At 43.7% G+C, this 21502-nt stretch overlaps 2 protein-coding genes across 6 annotated transcripts in view; one reads left to right on the top strand and one right to left on the bottom strand.

Moving 5' to 3' along the window:
• Nucleotides 1-5473, top strand: part of HHAT (hedgehog acyltransferase) — a 172848-nt gene extending 167375 nt beyond the window's left edge. The window contains 1 exon segment of the mRNA XM_081854801.1: nucleotides 3845-5473. Coding sequence (XP_081710927.1) covers nucleotides 3845-3936 — 92 coding nt within the window. The 3' untranslated portion in view covers nucleotides 3937-5473.
• Nucleotides 5474-16378: 10905 nt separating this feature from the next.
• Nucleotides 16379-21502, bottom strand: part of KCNH1 (potassium voltage-gated channel subfamily H member 1) — a 223006-nt gene continuing 217882 nt past the window's right edge. For 4 of the 5 annotated variants that reach the window (XM_081854588.1, XM_081854591.1, XM_081854592.1 and 1 more), the window contains exon 12: nucleotides 16379-18909. The gene's annotated coding sequence lies outside the window, so the exon portion shown is untranslated. The remainder of the gene's footprint in view (nucleotides 18910-21502) is intronic. The other variant, XM_081854589.1, reaches the window with a different exon arrangement.

Here is a 21502-nt window from a genome sequence, read left to right as displayed (position 1 = left end):
GTTAAAGATGCTTCAGGTTGTGTTTTTTCGGGTTACAGACCCACTGAAACCCGGAAGTACTGGAACGGGTTACTTCTGGGTTTCGGGGGTCGCGCATGTGCAAAAGTGCTAAATTGCGCTTTGCTCATGCGCAGAAGCGCCAAATCGCAACCCATGCGCCGCACAGATCACATTCGCAACCCGAGTATCCACTGTACGTTTAGAGAAGTTTGGGAAATGTTTATTGAATATATGGTGGGGGCGGATTTTGTACTCTTGAAAACGTTGGCAGCATTAAGATAAATTCAACAGTGTAAATAAGTTTTGATGGATGCAATAATGGAGTACTGAATGGTTTAGTTTATGTAAAATATGCAGGGATTTGTGATATGCAAAATGATGCATGGAAAGAGAAGAAGGGAAGTCACTGATATTTTATGGATGTTTAAATGAGTATTCTAAATTGTAAAACAGAAAATTTAATAAAAATTATATGTAGAAAAAGAACCCAGAGAGTCTCCCCCTGCTGCTGCGACCAGCTCCCATCTCCCCCTGAGCTCCCAGAACAAAACAGAGGGGAGATTAGTTGCATGCAGATACAGTCTCTGGCTGTTTGGGGAAAACTCTGGAGAGGAGGAGACAGGCAGCTGTGGGAAGGCAGGGACCTTGAGTCCTCGCAAGTGGCTCATTGGGGCAAGACCTGCTGGGAAGAGTTTCTGTGGTCACCTGAGCTGTTTGGGTTTCTATGAATGAAGAGTTAACTTCACTGGCATTGGTGTTTTTATTGCTGACCATCTCCTGACTCCAGCTCCTGACTTGCCTGCATGCAACTCCACGCAACTGGCCCACATGCAGTTCCTTGCTGCTTGTAATGCAGGTGTTGCAACTCTAAAGCAGATCCTGGATTCCAGTTTTATGATTTCCAAAGGAAATTGGGGCTGTACAAAATTGGCACATTCTTGTTGGTTTTGCTTTGAGCAGCAGTGATCAGAAATGCTTTCTTTCCTCTCGTTTTACATTCCCTGCTTCCCTGAACATTAGGAATTCCCATGAGCAGCATTCCCAGGGTTAGTTTCCTTTGGAAGGGGAAAGTTGTGCTGTTTTTTGCAATATACCAGCAGAGCATAATGGAAGGAAACAGGCACTCCTTACCTGCAGCTACTAGAGCACACACATGCCCCAAGGCTTTGCCTCCAGTCTCAGCTAACTCCAGCTAGAAGTTCAAAGGGTTCTCATTTGTTCAACCTTTATTAATCCCAAACTCTTCTTTCTCAACTACGTGTCCAGCAAAGCACATATTTTTGAGACCTACACCAGTGCATGTATATTGCCCAACAGTGCTTTTTTTTCTAGAAAAAGAGGTACAGGAACTCCTGGCTTTGGGGGGCGGGGAGGCAAACAAGCAACACTTTTTTGGGGGGGGAATGCTTCTCCACCTGATTGCTCCACCACCAGCATCGCTGCGAAAGCAAGTTCCGGCTGAAAAAAAGTCCTGTTGCCCATTCAAAAGTCTATGCACAGATATTCAAGTTAAGAAACGTTGCTCATCTTTTGTCAACATCCACAATCACTCATTTAACTCACAGTGTTAAGCTAGCAACTCTTGTTCGTTCAAGGACATTAATATCATCTGATTTTTTACAATATTTTATGACCTGTCTTTCTAGCTCACCTACGAAGCACACAAGGCAACTAACATCACTTTTAAAAGGAAAAAAAGAAAAGTCTACTTTTCTACACTTTCCCCTAACTTCTGAACACTTGTTCTATTTTTGCAAATTGAAATGTTTGTAGAAATCCAGGTAGAGGCAAGTGCTTCAAGAAGAGCTGAGAATGTGAGGAGGAGAGAATGTGACAAGCAGACTCCAATGATGTCGCCGAAGAATTCAGCTTCTCTGTGATGACCTGCATGTCATCTCGTACCCTTCTCTATAATCAAATAATAAGAACACACGAACCATTCATTTACAGCAGTCATTTCAAGGGTGCTTTGGCCTTACCTAAATCACAGAGTCCTTGCACATCTCGGCAACAAAAACCTGTAATGATGCATTTGATATCAAGTCTAAGTGGAATGAAATTTCCCCTCAGTGTTTCTGGAGAGCTGTGTTGTTTCCGTCTTCCTCTCTTTCCTACTCACCCTGATGCCCACTCTCCAAAGATGGCTTAAATGAAAGGACGCCTTATTTTGCTTCACTTCCTTCCAAAGCCTGGAGCATTCTGCCAAGACCGAAAAGAAAGTCATCTGTGCTTAACCTTCCTTTTTCTTTTTAGTTCTCCATTCAGACAAAGATAAAAGAGAGAGCTTGAAATGAATCAAAGGTATGAGGCAGCAGGGCTGGTGGACTGAGCTCATATCAGTTCAGTTACATGAATAGGCCTGGAGGGCTACCTTGAGCATCTGCTGAGATGATGCCAGGTAGCATCAGATCTGCTCCAGGCATCCTTATTCTTCAGAGGAGCCCTCCTAGATCGGGCCAATGGTCCATCATAGTCCAGCATCCTGTTCTCACAGTGGCCAACCAGATGCCAAAGGGAATCCCCAAGGTAGTAGCACATTCACAGTGACTGGCATTCAGAGGCATATAGCCTCTGACAGTGGAGGTGGAACATAGCCAGCTCGATACCCTTCTCCTCTATAAATCTGTCCAATCCTCTTTTAAAGTCGTCCAAGTTGGTGGCATCACTGCCACTTGTGGGAGCAAGTTTCCAGGCTATGTGAAAAAGTCGTTTCTTGTTTGTGTGGTGTAGTGGTTAAGAGCGGTGGACTCGTAATCTGGTGAACCGGGTTCGCTTCCCTGCTCCTCCACATGCAGCTGCTGGGTGACCTTGGGCTAGTCACACTTCTCTGAAATCTCTCGGCCTCACTCACCTCACAGAGTGTTTGTTGTGGGGGAGGAAGGGAAAGGAGAATGTTAGCCGCTTTGAGACTCCTTAGGGTAGTGAGAAAGCGGGATATCAAATCCAAACTCTTCTTTGTCTGCCCTGAATCTTCCAGCGTTCAGCTTCATTGTACATCTAGTGTTCTAGTGTCATGAGGTGTGTGTGGAGGGGTGGAACTTACCTCTTTCCACCTTCTCCACATCTTGCATAGTTCTAAACGCTTCTCTTAAGCCTCTTACTTGCCTTTTCTCTAAACTGAAAAGCCTCCAATGTTGTCAAAAGCAAATTAAACCCGGACTAGCCTTCTACACGAGGCCATAGCCTGGGGATAAGGAGCGATTAGGACAACAAAAGATCAAGGGAAAATCTTATTTGCAAATGAGTGTGTTCCCTCCCTTCTTTCCTCAAATGAGTATTAGTTTTAAAGTGTTTTAGGGTTGCAGGAGTTGTAAAACGGACATAATAAGCCGCAGGCTGGAGTGAGAGTCAGAGAGAAGCATTTGAGAGCAATGGTTGGAGTCTACTTAAGTCCAAGGCTGCTGTGGAGAAGCCAGAACCTCTTGGGGTGTGGATGCTGTGAATCCCTCCATCATAAGCTCAGGTTGTATAGATGTGTAAATGAACCATATATCATAAAGAAAAGCCTCAAATGTTGTACCTGTTGCTCCTCCATTCCCTTTATCATTTGGGTTGCCATTTTGTGAACCTTTTCCAGTATCTCTTTTTTGAGGTGTGGTGACTAGAACACTAAGTACATAGCATTTCAGCTGGGAGAGCACCAGAGGTTTGTGCAACAGCATTGCAACACTGACAGTTTTCTTTTCAATTCCTTTCCTAAAATGATTCCTTGCATGGCATTCACCCTTTTCCAGAGCTGCCGAATACTGAAAAGTTGCTGAGCTGGTGAGCTTTGCATCTCTGGCTCATTCACTGGATTCTAGTGCTCTGCATCTGCCTAATCTCTTGTTTCTTCTATTCACAGGCTGGCCATGGGTGACACTCTCTGTTTGGGGATTCCTCTATTGCTACTCTCATGTTGGGATTGAATGGCAACAGACTTACAGCAGGCATTAGCAGTTATTGGAAGGGATGCCCTCTAGACCTCCCAATAAGGGACCTTTGACCTAGGAACCCCATCTTGTGTCTCTCGATGTACAATGCCATACCAGTATACCAGTGTATCCTGACATGCTGCCCATCAAGAGGTGTAGGAATTTCTCATCTGTATGCATTTGCCAAAGCCTTTGAAACTCTGGAAGTCATTGTAAGATACATTGGGGGGGCATTAAATCAATGCAAATGTTTTAAAAATGTATTTGTCTCTCAAGATGCTATTTATAGATCATAACTATTTGAAGATATGTTTTTAATGTGGAGTTTTTCAAAAAAATATATGTAGGTATGGGGATGTGGGTGTCGCTGTGAACTAAACGACCATGCCTCTCGAGCTTGCTAATCATAAGGTCAGCAGTTCAAATCCACACAATGGTGGTGAGCTCCCATTGCTCTGTCCCAGCTCCTGCCAACCTAGCAGTTCAAAAGCAAAACAGTGCAAGTTGATAAATAGGTAAACTTCAGCAGGACGGTAAACTTCGTTTCCGTGCACTCTGAACTCCGTCACGGTGTTTCATTGCACCAGAACCAGTTCAGTCATGCTGGCCACATGACCCAGAAAACTGTTCGCGGACAAACGCTGGCTCCCTCGGCCTGAAAGCAGAGATGAGCGTTGCACCCCATATTTGACTAGCATTTTACGAATTCGACTGGACTTAACCATCCCGGGGTCCTTTAACTTTATCTAATGTGGATATGTATGACTATATAATCTGGTAAATTCACGAGACCCAGCCAAAGTTAAGGATGTGAACCGCCCTGAGACCCCCGGGTATAGGGCGGTATATAAATTCAATAAATAAATAAAAATTTGACATTGGAATCCTTTGGTCCTAGCAGGGGGTAGGAAAAAGCACTTTATCCACCTTCATTCTCCTCCCACCATTTTTTGGGATTGCCAGGAAGGTAATATTGGCAAAAATAAAAATACAAAACACCTCCAAACAGTATTCTAGTACCATTTTTACATCCCTCACCCCCAGAATTCCAGGAGTCAATTACCTGGAAGCAGGATCCTTTGATTTTAGAAATTTTGAAGAGAAGACGATTTTTGGATACTATTATCTTTTGTTACTCATTATTCCGCATGTTTTTAGGAGGAAAAAATGTTTACAGATTCTATTTTGATAATATCTTGTACTGATTTGGTCTTTTCCCCCTGGTTGTTGCATGTTGGAAGGTGTGAACTACCAAGTGTCTTGGCTCACTGTAAGACATTTCTCACGACATGTTAAGCCAACCCCTGGCTTAGTGTGATCTCCTGGAGAGCTGCTGACAGCCATTTCTCCTTCTCTGATCCTTTTCACTGCTGCACCAGGCTGCGCTAAACCATAGTTTGGCTTAGCATGTCATCCAAACAAGGCTTTCAACTAAATCCAGAATCGTTAATTTGGAATCACATTCATAGAAGAAGGTTGAAAATTTGAGTACAAAAGTGAAATGAAAGAGAAGAGTTTTGAGAAAGGATTAGGGATGAATAAAAGGTTGGTACAGTAAACAGTCTCAAATTGTTTTTTAATTGATTGACACTGTTGTATCAAAATGGATGCAATATAAATGTTTAAAACCTACCACAAGACCCAGTTTGAAAGCAAGCCCATACCTTTAAGTATTTACACCATCAGTCCATCTGCTCTTAGGCCATGGAATAAAAATGACAGAATCTTGGCCCAAAATGGCATGCTAATTGGGCTCTATTCTGGCCTACTGCTTACTTCACTGACAGCTACTCCTTTGAGGCCAAGGTTGTGGATCTAGAGGAGATAATTTGTTCTTTTGGCATGTGAACCTCTGGCCTGTGTCACCTCTCTTGTCTCCATGTGACATCTCCATCTGGCTGTTGTGTACCCAGGAGTTAGAGTGGCAATATCATTTCACAAAAAAAGCATTTATGAAATTCCTAGAGGGGCACATCTGAATTCCAATCCAGTAAATATGTGTGTCAGCAAACTGGTCTTGGGAATAGGGTGGTCACTTCCGCATTGCCGCCCCCCCCCCAAAAAAAGGAGCACAGTTTTGCATATAATTTGCCTGACTCATCTGCAAAAATGCAAATTTAGAAATAATAAGAAGAGAGAGTTTGGATTTGATATCCCGCTTTATCACGACCCTAAGGAGTCTCAAAGTGGCTCACAATCTCCTTTCCCTTCCTCCCCCACAACAAACACTCTGTGAGGTGAGTGGGGCTGAGAGACTTCAGAGAAGTGTGACTAGCCCAAGGTCACCCAGCAGCTGCATGTGGAGGAGCAGGGAATCAAACCCGGTTCCCCAGATTATGAGTCTACCGCTCTTAACCACTACACCACACTGGCTCTAATCAAAACAGAAATACATCTCACCATAGAAGGGAAGACCGTGACCTCCCTGTTTGCTCAGTGTGCAGTTGAGGTGTTGCTCACAGTTGATGGGCAGCTTTGAGGCCCTCATGCCCTTCCTAGAATTCTTTATCTTTAAATGGCAGTGTCAGGGACTGGACTGAAGAGGAATGCTGGGGACCGCCCCTCCTCCTGAACCTTCCTGAGAACAGGAGGACAGTATAGATTTAGAATAGTGGTTTGTAGAAAGTCATAGTTCAGAGGCTGCAGAGGGGAGAAGCTGGAAAACATTGGAAGAGGAGCAGCAGGAAGAAGAAGCACCAGGGGAGAGACAGCTGACAGACTCAGTGTCTTTGGAAAGCATTCCTGACCCCGCTCCCAGGGCCAGGCAAGCATTGAGGGTAGTCAGACAGAAAGCTCAGAGGCAGAAAGCTCAGATTAGCTAATGCAGCTATGACGTAGAATAGGAGAGACAGAGGGGGTGGGACCTTACTCAGAGCAATGCCATTATCATAGGAAGACTGCATTCCTTCTTTGCTCTCTGTGAATTACAGTGGTACCTCAGGTTACAGATGCTTCAGGTTATGCATTTTTGGGTTGCGCACCGTGCCAAACCTGGAAGTACCGGAACGGGTTACTTCGGGTTTCGGTGCTCGTGCATGCGCCGAATCGCAACCCGCACGTGCACAGACACGGCACTGCGGGTTGCGAATGCTGTGGGTTGCGAACGTCCCTCCCGCATGGATCACGTTCGCAACCCGAGGTTCCACTGTATTGAATAAATTGCTTGGGAAGAACGTTTATTGTTTGTCTGCTTCTTGGCTGCCACCGTGGGAGGGATTGGATTCCCTGAAGTCTGACAGGCAGTTGGAGCAGAAAGTCCCTTGAATAGAGGAGAGGCCTGTCGCCTCATAACCCTTCAGATAGAGCAGGGTGGTCCAACATGCCCTCAAGGCCTTTCTTGGCAGCCATCAGCAGCATTTGATAACTCTACCCACAGCCCTAGCACTGCCTTCCCAAAGCTGCATAAGGAGGCGGTCTTTGGGAAGGTGGCGTGAGGGCTCTGATAGGGTCCTCAGGTCCTCCTTCCCAAAGCCTTTTTAGCACTTTCCCATCTTTGGGAAGGAGGTGGGAGGGCTCTAAGAACCTGCCAGAGCCTTGCGCCTCCTTCACAAATCCCATTGCCTCTCTTAGCCGGCTTGGGAAGGCAGCACAAGGGCAGGGCACATCAAATTTTGGCAGCATGAGGGCTGGCAGGGACATCAAAATTAGATATGTGAGATATGTGAGATGCAACAAGCTAGCATAAGGCAATTGCCATTTTGCAACAGTTCTATTGGTACAATCAGACTAATTGGTGCTCTCTCTCATTCTGCCTTGATTACAAATTGTGCACTAAGCTTTGTTCCCATATCGGTTTCACATCAGAGAATGAAAAGCTTCTTAGTTTGGCTAATCTGCTCAAAGCAGGTCAAAGCAGGGCGGGAGCTTAACTTCTTTAAAAAAGAAAAATCCATGAAATAGTCAATTATAACAATAGCATCATGACATTCTTTTTGCTTTAGTATACATCGATTTACATATGCCCTGAACTTGCTGTTTCTGATTTGTCCTGTAGGTCACTTGATTACGCAATTTCCCCCCAGAACTTTGGAGCAGTGCTTTTTACAAAACTGACAAGTTTGCCATTAAAGCACACCTACTTAAAGGAGTCCGTATAGCAATAGATAAGAGTGCTGAGCAAGGACTAGGAAACCTAGATCAAAGGAAGAGAACCCTTCTCAGACCAAGGGCTGCATTCCCTTGTTCTCAACCTTCTGAGGGCCACATGCCAATGGGTGGGGCCACGGCAAAAGTGGGGAGGAGCAACAGTGGGAGGGTAACCCCCCCCCCAAAAGGGGCGGATGTCCGTTAGCCGATTTCCTCAGTGAAAAGTTATAAGTCGATACATCGCAAAAGGAGGCCTACTCCCTCCAGCACATATTAATATGTGAGAGGATTTGCATTACAGAAAATATTTGTGCTGGGTAAAGAATTAGAAGGCACCCTAAGGAAAACAGGACCTATGTTTCTGTAAAATAACACAGCCTACACTGAAGAAGTGTGCATGTACACGAAAGCTCATACCAATAACAAACTTAGTTGGTCTCTAAGGTGCTACTGAAAGGAATTTTTTATTTTGTTTCGACTATGGCAGACCAACACGGCTACCTACCTGTAAACAGCCTACACTCTTAGGGTAATGAGGCTGCCATCTTTTCTTCTTGCTGGGTTTTTTTTTTTTAAAAAAAAAACACTGAAATAAAAATACTGCCGGTTAGGCGCATTTGCCTCCCATAACCCTTTGCCTGCGGACTGTGTTACGTCAGGCTGCCTAACAAGATGTGTCCCCAGCTGAACGCAGGGATGAATCACCTACAACTGGAGCTTATTATGGACGGATCATCAAAACTGGTGTGCTCCCTGCCTTGGGGCAGGCCGTGACAGCTCCCAGCAAGCAAGCTTCTCGGAGATGTCACTTCGAGACCCAGGAGAAGAGGAGCGAGACGAGGAATGCGCTCTGATCATAGTACGAGAGACACCCGTTGGGGCCAAGCTGTAGAATGATGTTGTTTTCATATCACTTGTACTTTCACCTGCCCTGTGGAAAGAGGAGAACCTCAAATGCCATCTAGCCAACCCCCAGCCAATGCAGGAAATCCATTCAACCTTTGCTAACAAGAACCTGTAAGGATGTAGATCTCTTTCTGCACAGGGACATTAAGAGCAAGTCCTTGATTGATCACCTTCTCATGGCAGCTTGATTAACAAAAGTTGAATCCTGGAGGTGCCTCGAATGAGCAACTGTTGACTAGTGGTGTTGATAAAATAATTATAACAATAATTTATTATTTATACCCCGCCCATCTGGCTGGGTTTCCAGCCACTATTGGTAAGTGTGGTTTTTGGCTAAATGAAAAATTGACAAGTAAATTAAAAACAATACCATGTTGTCACAAAAATGATTCATTTATTAACACAAGGTATTATTTTATTGCTTTTGTAAATTTAAAAGACAATAGTCCGGAGCCCATCATCACATTAGGTGAGAAATTGAGAGAACTCAGAGGCCTTCACATGATTCAATTTATCAGTTTGCTAAAGTGTTGCTTTATATTTTTATCTTTCTTATGCTTTCTGAATTCCACATCCCCAAGAAGAACATCTGCTTCTTTGTAATTGAAAGTCTCCTGTTTTGAGCCAATGCATCTGAATCATTCGTGGAGGAAGTATCCACATGTGTGGTCGTTTGTTTTATTATTGCTGAAAATCAATAAAAACATTTTTTAAAAGAAAAAAACTGCTAATGAAGAGGAGAGTCTATCCTTGCATGCACTGATGCTACTTACCATTTATACAGCATTAAAAAAATTGCAAGGAGATTTGTGGACATCAGTGTGTGTGATCTCACGGTGCCCTGGTGAGAGATACTTTTCCAAGGTTGCCATGGACCAGAAATTCAAAGTAGTGTTGCTTTTTACCTTTTACACCCCTGCAATGACTTCTGCTGTAGCCATGTGGGGTCAGATCTGCTGCCTCACTTCCCCTCCCTCTACATTTGCTCTCTGCCTTCCTTCCATCAATTTATTCTCTTTGCCGTTTGTTCCGTTTTATTGATGTACGAATTTGCTAAGAAGCCAATTTTAATGTGCTTTTGTCGATGTATAAAGCCTTTGTAAGCCAACAAAAGAACCCTGCCTTTGGTTTCTTAGCAAATTGCCAGCCGGTGTGGTTCTTTCAGAAGTGGCATCACATGTTTGGCGTCCTACTCAGCAGCGAGGCTGCGGCATACCCTCCTAGCTACGGCTTTCAGTAGCTCAGTCTTGAGGTTGCCAACGCAGGGACCACAGTGACTCAGACTATCCCTTGGTGACACATCGCTTCGAATCCCCTGAGGACTCCTTCCAGTAGTTTCATATCAATGAGGAACAGCACTGGGAGCAAGATGAAACCCCCACAAAGTAACTGCCAAGGGGCTAAGGTCTAGGGGAAGGGGCTGTAGCTCCGTGGTGGAGCATTTGCCCAGTTTGAAACCCCAGCATCTCTATGGAGGGCTGGGAGAGAACCTTGTGTGGGATCCTCGAGAGCCGTTGTCTTGCTTCCAATCAGAATAGACAATACTGAGCTAGATGGACCAATGGCCTGACTTTCTATGTTTCTGTATGCTGAGCTGTGGATTTGTGCCTCTTCTCGCTGAAGGAAAGGTTCCTGTGGCGTAGCAGGCATGTGCAAACACTGAAGGTTTGGGATGGGATGTTTGTTTTTTAAGAAAGCAGTACAGCTCATCTGGGTGGGGACATTTTTTAAAAAAACAAAAACTGTAGAAAATAACCCCCAATCAAATACTTCCCCTGGTGCTGAATAAGACATCTACACAAAATCAAGTTTTCTAGTTCATCATCCATTGAAGAACAGGGGAATTGTGACTGAGTGACAGGGTCTGAATGGCAGAAACCTCAGGATTCATTCATTGAGAATGATGGCAGATGAACTAGCAGGTGCTTTGCCACAAGGGCTACTGACAAAGTTTCTATTTGCCCAAGAATGCTGAGATGCTAGGAGTCCTGATCAATAGTGTGTGTTTTTTTCAGCAGTCTGGCTACTGGAAAATGGCTAGCACAGCATTCTTGAGCATAACAGGGTCTGGCTCCTGTTATTATCATCTCTGTGGCTGCTACTAGCAGGTATATTTGACAAGGAAAGTGAGGCTGCAGCAGAAAGAGTTATTGAAGGGACTGGTGCTAAGAGCATTACATCTTAGGCTCTAAGACCTGGTCAAGATGCTGGTTCTTACCTTCAAAGCACAAAAAGGGCTTGGGCCCAAGTGCTTGGAACAAGTGTCTCTTCTCACAGTAATTGATTTGTGCTTTGAGATTTGCTGGAGGCCTTCTCCGGATGGATCCATCAGCAAAAGGATGCTGGTTTGGCAAACAGAAAAGGACCTTTTCAGCAGTGGTGCCCCAGTTGTAGTGGACTGTCCCCAAAGAGGTTTACCTGATACCTGCGTTGCAATTTTTTTTAGTGCCAGGCAAAAATGCTGCTGCTGCTATTTATTAAAATTATATACTGCCCTTCATTTGAAGGTCACAGGTTATTTGCAGTGTAAAAACACAAGACACATAACATAACAACAACAACCAATAACCAACAATACCCCCTGACAATCAATTGTTTAATCCAGTGCTTTTTTTCTAAAAAAAAATGTTTAGGGGTACTCTCATTTTGACTCAAGAAAATCACCTTTTTATAGTTCAAATCGGGGGGGAATAAATACAGTAAATGGACAAAAGTGCAAAGAACATGCATTACCTCATATTTCCCTGGGGAGAGTATTCCACAAATGGGAAGCCACCTCAGAAAATGTTCCTATTTTAACTTATTGTTAGATTATTGTCCCCCCCCCCCCCCGCTTTTTGTGCTGGAATACAGGGTTATGTCCCAAAAGCCAAGGGCTTTTGACCCAGGAGAGGTGTCCGCTAGCAGAGAAGGCGGTGATTTTCACTCATTCCCCAAGGCCCAGAACAGTTTTTGCTTAGGGGAGAGCTCTGGATGGGATGAAGAGAAACAGCAAAAATTGGCTGCTCCCCGCCCTTTTTTTTAAAAAAAGGAGAAGCCTCTCCTGGAGCAACAATCTTAAGAGGACTAAAGGAATTACACCCGTAGATTATTGAGCACTCCCCTGGAATCCTAAGGGTGGTAAATAAATTAAAACTTTAGAACCAAGGCCTGCTTGTCATGAACTCTGGAATCCTGAACTGTGGCAATTAATTTCTGGAATCCCCAATTATGGAATTCAGAGCTGTCCATGTTTACAAAACCACAGAGACCACATGGGCAATGCCTCCCATGAGAGAGAACTCAAGTTTGTTTTTTTTTTAAAAAAATGGCAACGCAATCAATAACACTGGTCAACAACAAATTTGTTGTCTGCATTTTTTCAGTTGATTTAGGACGAATTTGATGCGCTGAATCAAAAAATCACATTGGTTTTGCTCAATCAGGTCAAGTTTTTGAGCTATGGCCACATGTCTTTTTTTACGTTTTCGTTCACATGTACGCATGTGTGGAGCCTTTTAGAATAAGTTGGTGGGGGTAAAATGCCATGTCAAATAATTGTTTTGATTGGAAATGATTATTTTAATGACAAGAAGTATTCAGGTCCGATAGTTCTGGGTGATTATGTCGAAAAGGGATCAGTTTGAAGTCATAAAACCTCAAAATCTTCCATAAATTGGTGCGGCAAAGCATAAAGTTGGGGGATCAAAACTAAGTTAATGGGGCAGCCGCCCCACAAAGTATCCTGATCTTCAATCAGCACGTTGTTCTGTAGCTCATTGTAATGAAATTCCAGTAACTATCTTCGGAGAACTTCCTGACATTAGTGACGAAGATGCCTCCAGTGTTGAAGGACATGAAGAAGAAGAAGTGGTTCTTGAAGATGATGCTCCACATCCATTTTCCCAAAAGGAGTTGAATGATCTAGTTCGCGACCTCAGCTTGTCAAAGGACTCTGCCGAACTGTTGGCATCCAGATTGAAGGGAAAAAACCTCCTCTCTGACAGCGCTCACATCAGCTTCTTCCGCAACGGGCATCAAGAGTACCTCCGTTTTTTCTCGGAAGAGAAGGACTTGGTGTACTGTGCAGATATTGCGCAGCTTCTGCTCAAGCTTGGAGTGCCACAGTACGAACCCAAAGATTGGAGACTGTTCATTGACGGCAGCAAGCGATCACTGAAATGTGTTCTGCTACACAACGGCAACCAGTTTGCCTCTATACCCCTGGCTCACTCGAGTACACTGAAGGAGAACTATGAAGCGGTGAAGTATGTGCTGGAGAAAATTGGTTATGATCAGCATAAGTGGTTTATTTGTGTTGACCTGAAGATGGTGAACTTTTTGTTGGGACAACAGTCTGGCTTCACCAAGTACCCATGTTTTCTGTGCATGTGGGATAGTAGGGACCGTGCTCAGCATTACACGAAGAAGGACTGGCCTGTGCGGGAGGAATTGGTGCCTTGCAAAGAAAGGAACGTCATCAACGACCCTCTGGTGGACAGAGACAGAATACTCTTCCCACCACTGCACATCAAGCTCAGCTTAATCAAGCAGTTTACCAAGGCTCTGGACAAGGATGGTGACTGCTTCACTTACTTTTGCCAGGCTTTTCCAGGATTGACCATGGAGAAGTTGAAAGCTGGCATCTTTGACGGTCCTCGGATCCGTCAGCAAATCAGAGATCCAGAATTCGGAAACTCAATAACGAAGTGGAACTGGAAGTGTGGAAGGCATTTGTTCTGGTAGTGAAGAACTTTCTTGGCAACAATACGGCCAGAAACTACGCAGAACTTGTCAACAACATGCTGACTGCTTTCAGAAACCTGGGCTGCAACATGAGCGTCAAGATGCACTACCTATTTTCACATATGGACGGGTTTCCTGAGAACTTGGGTTCAATGAGTGATGAGCAGGGGGAGAGATTTCATCAGGACATGAAAGAGATGGAGACCAGGTATCAGGGTCTCTGGGACACAGTCATGATGGCTGACTACTGTTGGACTCTGAAGAGAGACCTCCCTGCCGCTGAGCATTCCTGGAGTTCCAAGAAATGGAAGTTCAAGCCCTGAAGTTTGAAAAATGGTGAAGCAACATGCAATTTACATGTACTTACCTTTATCAATGCCCACCATTCAGTTTACAGTAAACCTGACCTGATGGAGAGAAACGGATGCCATTTCCTGATTCAGCAGTGCAAAAATACCCTAAATCAGTTGTAGAAATCTAGACAACATTCAAAAAGTAAAAAAATTTTGCCCAGTGTATAATTTCACATGCATTCAGAAATAATCAGGCAGCCTTTGAAAGGAAACTTAAAATTACAGTCATTTGTCCAAGCAGAAAATCACACACTGCAGAGGCAAGACACTGTAATGTATAAAATAGTTTATTACTATAATAAATAAAATTAAAATTTGTCTTTACAAATATTATTTGTGCTTGTTTAAAAATGTCAGTAAGGGGGTATTTATTCATGTCATGTGACAGCAACTTTATCAGGACATTCCAAAACAGGAGATATATACTCTCTCTACTGGCAGCTTTTTCAGCTGACCACAAAAATAGTATCTACTTATTCATCTTTGTTTTATTCATGCTCAGTAAGACAAAGTGACAAATGCAAAGAAATAATCCAAAAAGAGATAGCATTTGGTGGATTCTGGAAAGGAGAAAAACAAGTGGAGTACATTTTCTTTTAAAGTGCCAGAAAAACTGCATTACTGGATATCCGTAAAGTGTCCATGCAGATGTGGAAAAGGAAGGTTTCAGCATGTTTCCAGGTGATGGAAAAATATGGAGCGTATGAAGGTACAATAATATAACACATTCATTATGAAAAGTCATATTACTTTGTTTAGCAGTTCATCCTGATACAAGATTATTGAATCTTTCTATTATTCAAATGATTCCTTTCAAAACAGAGGACATTAAATAGGAATAAGACCAATGGGGGTGGGGAAGGAAATCATTGCCCTTTGAAAATCTCTTTCAAAATAAAAATAAAAATGAGCATTTATTCCTTTTAAAAATCCCAGACACCTCCAGCATTGGTAGTTCTAATTCCAGTTACAATAACATTGTGGGATTTGTCACACCGGGTCCTATGACACTCGGGCGTCATGTGGAAATAGACAATGGCGGCAGAAGAAGCACACTACCTTGGTCAAGAAGAATGGGTGTGAGAGAGACTTTGATCAATACACAAAACACTTTTAGCAGCATGAGGTGTCAGCTCCCTGATATATAAAAGTGTCTGTGGCAATGGCGATGAAGTGTCCTTGCAGACGAACGGGGGGGGGGGGAAGGCTACAGAAAAACTAGTCAGAAGGCAATATGTGGAGAAATAAATCGAATTACCGATGCACGATTTCCATTAGACTTAAGAAATCTAATCAAAGTGCTTTATATCTTGAGGCAACACTGTAGTGAACACTATACAGAAGGGTAGAAAGGGAGTCCATGACAGCATCATAGTTTCAACTCTTTATCACTGACGGAAAGGGGTCTTAAGGCTAAATGTTAAAAACAACTTATTGCAAGAAGCTTTGTTTTCATACTTAGCGCGAATCCATCCTTGCCACAGCAGTGTGTGGCATGAGGGTGCGGTGTGGGAAAACAACTCAGATCAAAGATACTGTACTAATGACAGTGTTTCTTATATAACTGCATTCTGGGAAGCCTCCCAGTGAGGATCCCTGTCTTTGAAATGCTTATTATTACTTTGAAATGCAGATGGTTGGTTATTCCCTCCTACGCCCCTAGAGGCTGCGTTGCCTGACTGTTTTCCACTGAGTCAGAAGCCAAGGAGTCAACAGCCACCCATGGCACAAGCGCAGTCGCACCAAGTTGGGAAACGCAGCATGGAGGGGCGCCTGCAAACCATGGCGCTCAGAGAGGGTCAGCTTTGCGATAAGGGCAGCTTAAGAAGCACCTGCAGGTGACCTGTGCCAGTGGCGAGAAAGCACCACCCGTGGGTATATATTTCACTTCACTCGCATGCCAAACCTTGCTCCAAAGCAGGGGAGGCTAAACCGCAGTCCTCAGGCCAGACTGGGGAAGCTGCGAGGAGTGGCCTGCCAACCCACCACAGTTTTGCCTCCAAATCTCAGTGTTGTAGTGCTCAATGTGGAGATCAAAAGATTAAATCCCTCTGCCTGCCCGGTAGCGATTATACTCCTCTGAAGAGCAGGCAGAGGAGTTTTGTCTCTCAGTCGCAGCACTGAGCCTCAGAGTACTGAGATTGGGAGGTTAAGTGCTGTATCGGCAAAAAGTAAAAGGCAAAAGTTCTCTCCATGGTGGTGGTCCTTGAAGCACAGCCTTTTGCTCATCACATATTGTGCTCCCCCATCTTCGTGCTTGGGTGGGGATGATTTTTTAAGAGACCCTCATTGTGCCTTAAGGGAGGGAGAGATAGAGAAAGAGTTGTGTATGTGTGTGTATGTCTGCATGTTTACGTGCAATTTGTATTTGTATTCGTAATTGTGGTATGTGTGTGTGTGTGTGCATGCGCGTGCATGAACGCACACTTACACAAACACACAAATTATATTTTGACCTTGCCCACCATTGACAGGTGGTCCATGCAGGGGTGACTGCCAATACGACCCTTGGGTCAGAAAAGGCCAGCTACCGCTGTCCTGTAAGAAATATAGTAGCTATCTAAATATCCTACATTTTCTACATTTTAGACTACTGGATCTAGGCATGGAAAAACAGGAATCATATATATTCTATACTTCGCATACGCTTCCCATAAAGGACACAGGGCACGGCCGTTCCCAAGGGGCTTTTTCACCCATGAGGAAAAAACTGGGCCTTGCTTCAGTTGGTCTGTAATGCAGATGGAAAGCTATGGCAGATGTCAGTCTTCCACACACAACCAATAGTCAGATATTCAAGCACATTCGAGACCCAAATGCAATTTAATGTAATATGGGAATATATACTAAAACCGTGGTCAGTGCCAAAACTCAGTAAATGCTGACCAGATCCTGGTTCAGAACCCCCATACCCAGGAGTAGCTAGTATCCTAATATGTTGCCACTGGACCTGCTTCAAAACTACTGCTATACAGAAACATAGGAAGGTAGGAAAGTTCCTATCAGACCATTGGTCCATCTTGCCCAGCCCTGATAGCCAGTGGCTCTCCAGTTTCAGACTGAGGGTCTCTCACATCTCTATCTGAAAATGACGGGGATTGAACCTGGGACCTTCTGCATGCAAAGCAGCTGATCTGCCATTGAGCTATGGCCCTTCCCAGGTGAATACAGTTTTGCTTCCATTATGTCATTGAGGGGCATAAGTGATTTGTGCCTGCTGGGTTTCCTAGGTCATGAATTGGGACCTTTGGCCCTTCAGGTGTCACTGAGCTCCATTCCAGCCCCCATCTGGCATTGCGTATTAGATAGGTCACCGTTCGCCAACCCGACTCTAGGCCCTTGAATCCTCAGCCCTCTTCTTCGTCACCACCTTCTCGCTGCAAAGGAGGAGAGCTACAGATTTCGCTGGCTCATCTGGGGAGTCCAAAGGAAGCACACGAGCTAAACAATGTGAGAGGGTGGGGTGCAGGGAAGAGAAGTCCTTTTAGCAAATACAGCCATGACAATAGGAATAGTGGCAAGAGGTGTTGCACCAGCAGTCCCTGACGTGCGATGAGCACAACTCCTGAAATTCCTGGAACTACAATTTTGTACCACAACAATGCCATCCATGCAACAACAAAGGGCTCCGTGAACAAAAGCAGGCACTTTCTGCAGCACAAAGTAGGGCGGGCACACACACACACACACACACACGCTGTGGCAGCATCACAATTTTTTTTATTATTATTTTGCAGCTTTCTGCACACTTGTTGCACTATGAAAGGCCTGGATGAGAGGAGCTACTCCTCAACAGCAGAAGGGAGGAATCAGTGCAAAATCTGATTCCCCACCTCTTGAAATTTGTCTCAAGGTCGGGGCAACATATTTTTCCCACCACCCTGTGCCCTGCGGCACAATTAATGTATTTATTTATTTCTGCCCTCCTTGCCTGCAATTTCTCATACAAGCCTGGCACTGGAAGGTTTGTGCCAGCCAGCTTGGAAGATCTTCACTTTTAAAATTAAAAAGCCATAGGTATTGAAACAAAGGAAAACCAGCTCACTTTACATGCAGCCAAGCACACGCAACAGCCAGTGACCTTGTGCGAACACACCCACATCCCCTTACATGCCAAGAGATGCGTCTAGCTAGTGTGGGGTTCAAAAGGGACTTGGGAGTCCACCATCTACATTAGCTGTGGTTGTAAAAACCCATCTCCAGTCTTGTATCTTCATGGCTGAATGAAGTGGCCATGCTGATGTGGTCTATGTGCTGCACGTTTCATGCACATTGAAATCTCATCCAAGGCAGAGACCTTCTGGCCTTAAGATTATGCTCATGTTTCCCTCAAGGGTTAAATATTAATCGCCTCCTTATTTACACAGAAAGACATCTAATACAGCTCTGAGATTTCTGCATAAGAGTCCTGGCTGCCCTGACATTTGTTAGACCATATCCCAGTGGCACAGTTACAATTCAATCAAAGTATACTATAGAAATATTAAGCAGAACAAGGAAATTAAACACCCCCACCCCACTGCAGATTAACACGATCCTCATTGCTGAACTGGACCAACAGAATACATTTATCCACTGGGGGAAGACTTCTGTTATTGTTTTGATATCTTGATCGCAGAGTGAAGGATATGCTGTGAATTGTCCAATAATACTAATTATAGACGGAACTAATGCAGACACACGTATTGTGTAGCTGCATAATCACATACACATTTATTAATAAAGATTGCTTTTTAAAAATAATAATAAAATCGTGTTTTAAATGGGTCCACGCCAACTCTATACTGAGTCGAAACAAAGAAACAAAAATCACCAGGATGTTCACAGCAAATAGCTCTTTCGATTCATTAAGTGAAGGAGTGTAGATGCAGAACATCACCTTCGGAGCTGTTAAACTGGATGTTCTCGGGAAAATCGGGACACCGCTGTAAATGAAATTTAAAGCAAGAAGGGTGTTTTTAATATTGCACAGGAAATCTCCAACAGAAACACATGTATCTGAAGACACAGAACGTTTAAAAATATGGGTGTCGGATTCTGAGAAGAATTTGCATCATTTCAGAGATGTGCTCCTCCCCCCACCTCTTTTTTTTAAAAGCCCTGAAATTGAGTACAAATTAAATTTGATTTATCTGGTAACCTCCAAAGTCATTTCACCATGGTAAAGATCAACAGTTGAGTGTCTTCTACTTAAGATTATTCCCCAGACTGTGGGAAAGTGTTACATTGTACCACAATGGGGCAGCAGTTTTCAGCATCTATGGTGAAAAGGATATTTCTTTTACATATTTAAACGTAGCAAGCTTTGCTTATATTTTCCTCTTCCCTCTGCTCTTTACATGTGTTACAATTCACCAGCTTGCAAACAACTTGCTTTTGTGTTTAGTTGTGGGTGCCCTGTGTTGCAAGATTCTTCCTGGTTCTCTGAATTGTAGCTATCTTACTGATACTATGAATGGAAGAATAAAGGGGATCAGAATGCGGGGGGGGGGGGATAAGAGCGCAATAATTCAAGGAAGTCCTACACAACTTGAGACATCAAGCCAAAGGCAGCATTCCATGTTCAATAGACTCCTTTTGCTCTTGTCTAGGAGTGCAGAAATTGGGCTGGGGCAGTAGAGCTGAGCCTAACTTTCTTGACCAAATTTTGAAAAATTTCTCTTCTGAGCTTCTCCTGATCTATTAAAAGAATTCTAGTCCTCCGCTGTATAATACTTTGCATAATGACCTCCCCAGTTTTGCCTTCCATGATTGCCCTCCAACTGTAAATCTTGTTTTAATGTGATGTAATTTTTTTTAGTATAGCAAGAAGCAATTTGGTCCCTAGCTGATTGCTTCCCCACCCACCAAAATAAATGAACTTTCAAGTGAGCTGAAATTTCACAGGAAACAATTTTTTGATTGTTGTTGTTTGTACAATCTTTTTCAAGTTCCTTTTAAACTGTTGAAATAATTTCAGCCTTGCCTGAAGAATATTCAGTGAAATCCCTTGCCTTTTGCTGCCAACAAAGGCATGGAGAATTCTGAGGGGCCATTTTCTCTCAGCCCCTGTGTGGCTTGTCAAGAATCTAAGAGACTGCAACATGTTTATTAAGCCCCTGGCAGAACACATTTTATGGCTGGTGGACTGTATTCGGCTAGACAGGGCACATGTTGTATTGGTCTGTGTTAATTGGTTGGTTCTTGAATTTGCCTTGAAAGTTAACCTGTAGTTGCTTGATTCCACATTGGGGATCTTTAGCATTGCTGAGACACTGCTTTTCTGCAATGAGGTGGAAGTGTAATTAAAATAGGTTCAAGTGGTACTTAATATAATGTGATATTATCCAGTCACGTCCTTTGCCATGGCCAAGAGCTTATTCTCAAGTAAGTCCCATTCTGCAAAGGTCCCTTGTAAGGTTAATTAGTAGCTTCCATCTTGCAGCTTCTGCCTCCTTTATTGGTTGGGTGTTTTTCCCCCTCAGTGAGATGCTGCGTCTCTTTATGGTATGCATAGTTTAGCATTACATGCATGGGCCTCAGGTTTAGGAGCTCCTCCTCTTCTGGCACTCCCATAGGACTTTCTCAGTTATATCTCATAGTTATTAGCATTAACTATGTTTTACAGATGCAAGCTAACATCAGATTGTGGTTAATGATCCCTAGCTTGTTTCGCACAAGAAGCAATAACCAAAGTTCCTAGGTTGGGCAGAACAATAAACTATGGTTCCGTTTTCCTTCTCGTGGCAGTACTAGAGGAGGTGAGCAGTGTTCCCACATGTGTTGCTAAATGTAAATAACTTGACAAGTAGACAGACAGATAGGGCACTCATAGAATCACCAAATTGCAGAGTTGGATGGGACCATAAGAGTCATATAATCCAACACCCTGCAATGCATGATTCTTTTGCCCAACACGGGGCTTGAGGCCATGACCCTGAGATTAAGAGTCTCATGCTCTACCAGCTGGACACAAAGCAGTAAAAGCTGCAAGAGGTGCAAGGGGCAGCTTTTAATGAAAGACAACAGCAGCCTTTAACTGCTTGGTGCTGCTGAAGAAATGACACTGGACTGCAATGATTTAGTCCCTAGTGTAAGTGAATAAAGGATAGCAATGTGAGGAAGGGCTATTGCAAAAGCAAGACTCTCTGGCAATGGTGGGGCCTTGCAGCCAAGATCTTGCAAGCAAGCACAGTTCTACATCAGGTTGGCACGAAGGAAACATTAGAATCTAATGATGTACTCATTTGGAAAAATAAGCTTAATTCAACAGAAAGTGCTTTCTGCTTCCTCGGCTATTCTATCCACTGCATACCTTTGCAGAATAGGAAATCAGTTTTTCATATCATTCTGGAGTGGATGCCCTTGGAATCTTAAATCCTGAAATTCTGGCACTGCAAAGTGGAACATGGGAAACTGCTTTACCCAAAATCAGACCATTGGCCCATCTAGCTCAGTATAGTCTACACTGACTGGCGGCAGGTCCACATGGTTCTAATGGAGATCTTTTACCTGGAGATGCTGGGGACTGAATCTGGA

The sequence above is a fragment of the Podarcis erhardii genome (assembly GCF_964252035.2).
Source record: "Podarcis erhardii genome assembly, chromosome: 3".
Classification (NCBI taxonomy): domain Eukaryota; kingdom Metazoa; phylum Chordata; class Lepidosauria; order Squamata; family Lacertidae; genus Podarcis; species Podarcis erhardii.
This window is presented reverse-complemented; position numbering and strand designations above follow the sequence as displayed.